This window comes from Arachis hypogaea, chromosome 18, assembly GCF_003086295.3.
Source record: "Arachis hypogaea cultivar Tifrunner chromosome 18, arahy.Tifrunner.gnm2.J5K5, whole genome shotgun sequence".
Taxonomy (NCBI): Eukaryota; Viridiplantae; Streptophyta; class Magnoliopsida; order Fabales; family Fabaceae; genus Arachis; species Arachis hypogaea.
Window position 1 is genome coordinate 14,099,470 of NC_092053.1, and position 5,728 is coordinate 14,105,197.

Consider the following 5,728-nt stretch of genomic DNA (forward strand, 5'->3'; position numbering starts at 1 on the left):
CCACCAAGAAGAAAACACAGGAATTTCTCCCAGAAATCCCTCAATCTGAATACTGGGAGTATCTTGAGACGTCTGTCACCAAGATACGGGAAGCTATGGAGCAAATAATAAAAGAACAGAAGGAACACAGTCAAATGCTGACCTATATGTTTAAAGAACAAGAGGAGCAAGGGCGTGACTTAAGGGAATTGAAGCGCCAGAAGTTTTCTCTTGAAGAATCAAGCACCCCAAAGATCAGAGGAACACCCATCTCCCAGAACAAAGGTTGTTAAATTCCAATTTCTACTTTAACTCTGTGATAGTGTCGTATAGAAGTTCACCTTAGGAGTCATATAGTAGTAATTAGTATCTATTTTGATTTTATCTCCAATTAAGCCATAGTTTATTTTTCTCATCATCAGCAAACATGAATAAAATAGTAGATCTTTTGAATAAGAAGCAATAAAATTTTGAGTTTTAATAAGAAAAATTCTAATTAGTTACATGTGGTGGCAATACTTTCTGTCTTCTGAATGAATGCTTGAACAGTGCATATGTCTTTTGAATTTGTTGTTTAAGACTGTTAAATATGTTGGCTCTTGAAAGAATGGTGAACATGAGACATGTTATTAATGATCTGAAAAATCATAAAAATGATTCTTGAAGCAAGAAAAAGCAGCAAAAAAAAAAAGCCAATAGCCCTTAAAATCAAAAGGCAAAGGTAATAAAAAGGATCCCAAGGCTTTGAGCATCAGTGGATAGGAGGGCCTAAGGGAATAAAATCCTGGCCTAAGCGGCTAAATCAAGCTGTCCCTAACCATGTGCTTGTGGCGTGAAGGTGTCAAGTGAAAACTTGAGACTGAGCGGTTAAAGTCAAGGTCCAAAGCAGAAAGAAGAGTGTGCTTAAGAACTCTGGACACCTCTAATTAGGGACTTTAGCAAAGCTGAGTCACAATCCAAAGGGTTCACCCAATTATGTGTCTGTGGCATTTATGTATCCGGTGGTAATACTGGAAAACAAAGTGCTTAGGGCCACGGCCAAGACTCGTGAAATAACTGTGTTCAAGAATCATCATACTGAAATAGGAGAATCAATAACACTATCTGAATTCTAAGTTCCTATAGATGCCAATCACTCTGAGCTTCAATGGATAAAGTGAGATGCCAAAACTGTTCGGAAGCAAAAAGCTACTAGTCCCGCTCATCTAATTAGAATCTGAGCTTCACTCAAAAACTCTGAGATATTATTGCTTCTCAACCTATTAGTCTTCTATTTTATTTGTCTAGTTGCTTGAGGACAAGCAACAGTTTAAGTTTGGTGTTGTGATGAGCGGATATTTTATACGCTTTTTGGGGTTAATTTCATATAGTTTTTAGTATGTTTTAGTTAGTTTTTAGTTTATTTTCATTAGTTTTTAGGAAAAATTCATATTTCTGGACTTTGCAATGAGTTGTGTATTTTTCTGTAATTTCAGGTATTTTTCTGGCTGAAATTGAGGGAGCTGAGCAAAAATCTGATTCAGGCTGAAAAAGGACTGCTGATGCTGTTGGATTCTGACCTCCCTGCACTCAAAGTGGATTTTCTGGAGCTACAGAACTCGAAATGGCGTGCTTCCAATTGCGTTAGAAAGTAGACATCCAGGGCTTTCCAGCAATATATAATAGTCCATACTTTGCTCAAGGATAGACGATGTAAACTGGCGTTCAACGCCAGTTCTCTGCCCAATTCTGGCGTCCAGCGCCAGAAAAGGATTAAAAGTTGGAGTTCAACGCCAGAAATGGATCCAAACCTGGCGTTGAACGCCCAAAATGGCCTTATGCACGTGAATTGCTTAAGTCTCAGCCCCAGCACACACCAAGTGGGCCCCAGAAGTGGATCTCTGCACCATCTGTCATAGTCTACTCACTTTTTGTAAACCTAGGCTACTAGTTTAGTATTTAAACAACTTTTAGAGACTTATTTTGTATCTCATAACAATTTTAGATCTAAAATTTGTACTTTTTGACGGCATGAGTCTCTAAACTCCATTGTTGGGGTGAGGAGCTCTGCTGTGTCTCGATGAATTAATGCAAGTATTTCTGTTTTCCATTTAAACATGCGTGTTCCTATCTAAGATATCCATTCGCGCCTAATTACGGAGAAGGTGATGATCAATGACACTCATCACCTTCCTCAATCCATGAACATGTGTCTGACAATCACCTCCGTTCTACATCAGATTGAATGAATATCTCTCAGATTCCTTAATCAGAATCTCCGTGGTATAAGCTAGATTGATGGCGGCATTCATGAGAATCCGGAAAGTCTAAACCTTGTCTGTGGTATTCCGAGTAGGATTCAGGGATTGAATGACTGTGACAAGCTTCAAACTCGTGAGTGCTGGGCGTAGTGACAGACGCAAAAGGAGGGTGAATCCTATTCCAGCATGATCGGGAACCTCAGATGATTAGCCGTGCTGTGACAGAGCATTTGGACCATTTTCACAAGAGGAGGGGATGTAACCATTGACAACGGTGATGCCTCAACACACAGCTTGCCATAGAAGGACGTGCGTGCGTGAATCAGAGGACAGAGGAAAGCAGAGATTCAGAAGACAAAGCATCTCCAAAACTCCAACATATTCTCCATTACTGCATAACAAGTAACTTTTAACCCATGCTCTCTTGTTTATTCGCAATTCAACTGATAAATATAATTGACTTCCTGACTAAGAATTTCAAGATAACCATAGATTGCTTCAAACTAACAATCTCTGTGGGATTCGACCCTTACTCACGTAAGGTATTACTTGGACGACCCAGTGCACTTGCTGGTTAGTGGTACGAGTTGTGAAAAGTGTGATTCATAATTCGTGCACCAAGTAGGTAACTACGTGATCCTTAGTAATATAGAAATATTGATTAAATTCTGTTATTAATTTGGTGTATTTTACATTGCATTGATTTAGGATAGTTTATGTTGCTCTGCTCATCCGGCGTTGTCCTTTGCCTCTGCTGGTCTGATTCGGCTGTCTTTCTTCTCCTACTGGTCTGGTCTGGTCCGATTACGTCTCTGCTAAAGGTAACTTCAGTTTATTTGAGTATTGTTAAATATGTTGTTAGTTGATAATCTTAGCTAAAATATTGAACCTTGAGGCTGCTGATATTGTAGTTGAAAATACTTATGATGATGTTGTTGTGGTTGAAAGTATTGGTGTGTAACATGGTTGATTATCTGATTTTTTAGTTATTTGGAGAGTTGATATTTTTATTCTATTTTTTGTTTCTGGGTTTTATTATTTTGATTCTATTTTTTGTACTTTTTTTGGTGATTTTGAAAGTGATAGTCGCTGTGATGCTATGTTTTGTCATGCTGCTCTCTTTTTTTCACTCTTTACATCCTTCTATCCATTCTCGTCTCCTGCAGGCTGCAGAAATTAGTCCAATGGTCAATTACCAGAAATGTTGGGTTAATTTTGATAGGCGTACTCCTGAGTTTAGGAAGTGCCTCGATGAATTATTTTTGGATATTGCCTTCTCTCAACCCGGTGTGAAAAATCAAATACGTTGTCCTTGTCCCAAATGCAACAATTTTTTGTTCAAATTTAGAAATGAAGTTCATCATCATGTGTGCCAAAGGGGGATAGTGACCTCTTATAAAACATGGGTGCATCATGGTGAGATACTTCAAGATACATCCACTATAGATGTGTCTGATCTAAATCAAATTGATTGTGAAAGGGAGAATGATTCTGCCACTTATGAGATGTTGTATAACATCTTTAGAGGAGAAACACTAGGGGAGATGCCGAGAGATTTCGCTACCAACATAGATTACAATATAGAAGAAGAACCTCATCAGGGGGCAAAGAGGTTCCAGAGGCTAATGAGGGATTATGAACAAAGCCTGTATCCAGACAGTGGGATATCAAGGTTATCTTTCATTGTCAAGTTGTTTCAAATGAAATGTCGCTATGGATGGAGCAACAATTCAGTTGATGCTTTGTTGCTCTTTCTAAAAAGCATATTTCCAAAGGAAAATACTTGTCCAACTTCATTTTATGATGCTCGAAAAGTGATTCGAGATTTGGGATTAGATTACGAGAAGATAGATGCTTGTGTGAATGATTGTATTTTGTTTCGGGGGCAAGCATATGCTAATCTTGATGAATGTCCAAAGTGTAAGCAATCTAGATGGGTGAAGGGGAAGGGGAATGAAAAGGATGACCCTCGTAAGAAGGTACCCCAGAAGATACTAAGATACTTTCCGTTAAAACCTAGGCTTCAAAGGATCTTCATGTGTGAAGAAACAGCGCTAGCAATAAGGTGGCATAAAGAGAAACGACTTGATGATGGAGTCCTAAAACACCCAGCAGATTCGATGGCATAGAAGACATTTGATGAGGAGCACAAATGGTTTGCACGTGATGCTAGAAATATCAGGCTTGGAGTTGCTAGTGATGGATTCAATCCGTTCGGCAATATGAACATTTCCTATAGTACTTGGCCAGTTGTTCTCATTCCATATAACTATCCTCCATGGATGGTTTTAAAACATTCAAATTGGATGTTATCTCTACTTATTCCAGGCCCTAAGTCCCCTGGCAATTCTATTGATGTATACTTAGAACCGTTAATTGAAGAGTTGAAAGAATTGTGGGAAGAGGGCGTTGAAACATTTGATGTGGTGCAGAAACGGAATTTTAAGTTGTCTGCTGTAGTTTTATGGACAATTAATGATTATCCAGCTTATGCCATGTTATTCGGTTGGAGTACTAAAGGTGCACTAGCATGTGCGTGTTGCCACAGAGAAACTAGTTCTAAAAGGCTGAAACATGGACACAAGCATTGCTATATGGGTCATCGCCGCTATTTGCCGCATGATCATCCATGGCGAAGGAATAAGAGTTCTTTTGACAATACCAGGGAACTTGGCGAAGCACCTAAGCCACTTTCTGGTTATGATGTCCTAGAAGAATTCAAGACTTTTGAACAAACGGAGTTTGGGAACAATACTAAAAAGAGAAAGAAGTCTGAGCATGACAAGGTGGCTGGGAATTGAAAAAAGAAAAGCATTTTTTTTGAGTTGCCTTATTGGAAGACATTATTATTACGTTATAATTTAGATGTAATGCATATAGAGAAGAACGTCTTCGATAATATACTGGGTACACTGTTAAATTTAGATGGAAAGACAAAGGACAATCTTAATGCACGACTTGATCTTCAACTTATGGGTATCAAGAGAGACCTTCATCCTCGTAGAGTGGACAACAAGTTTGTGATGCTGATAGCCAAATATACATTGTCAAAGACCAGGAAGGAGAATGAATGGCAACTTCTTTGTCAGTTCTTGAAGGATCTCAAGTTGCCTGATTCGTATTCATCAAATATTGGAAGGTGTGTGCACGTTGAAGATTGCAAAATTTATGGCTTGAAGAGCCATGATTGCCATGTCCTAATAGAACGGCTGCTACCACTTGCAATTCGTGAGCTTTTACCCAAAGAAGTTTGTTAACCTTTGATACATCAAAGTATTTTCTTTGGAGAGCTTTGTTCCAAGGAATTGAAGATGGACGTTCTAGACAAACTTGAAACCCAGATTGCAATAACACTTTGTAAACTAGAGATTGTTTTTCCTCTGACTTTTTTTGATGTCATGGTTCACCTAACCGTTCATCTTGCCCATGAAAGCTAAGTTAGTCAGACCAGTTCAATATCGCTGGATGTACTCTGTTGAGAGGTTAGCCCTTTAGAATTGACAACAACT

General features: G+C 38.7%; 1 protein-coding gene across 1 annotated transcript; it reads left to right on the plus strand.

Moving 5' to 3' along the window:
- Positions 1-3,403: 3,403 nt before the first annotated feature.
- On the plus strand, positions 3,404-5,020 carry LOC112769597 (uncharacterized). The gene is made up of 2 exons (XM_025814095.1): positions 3,404-4,190; positions 4,548-5,020. Exons 1-2 carry the CDS (start codon positions 3,404-3,406, stop codon positions 5,018-5,020), a joined length of 1,260 nt encoding a protein of 419 aa, XP_025669880.1.
- Positions 5,021-5,728: the final 708 nt, after the last annotated feature.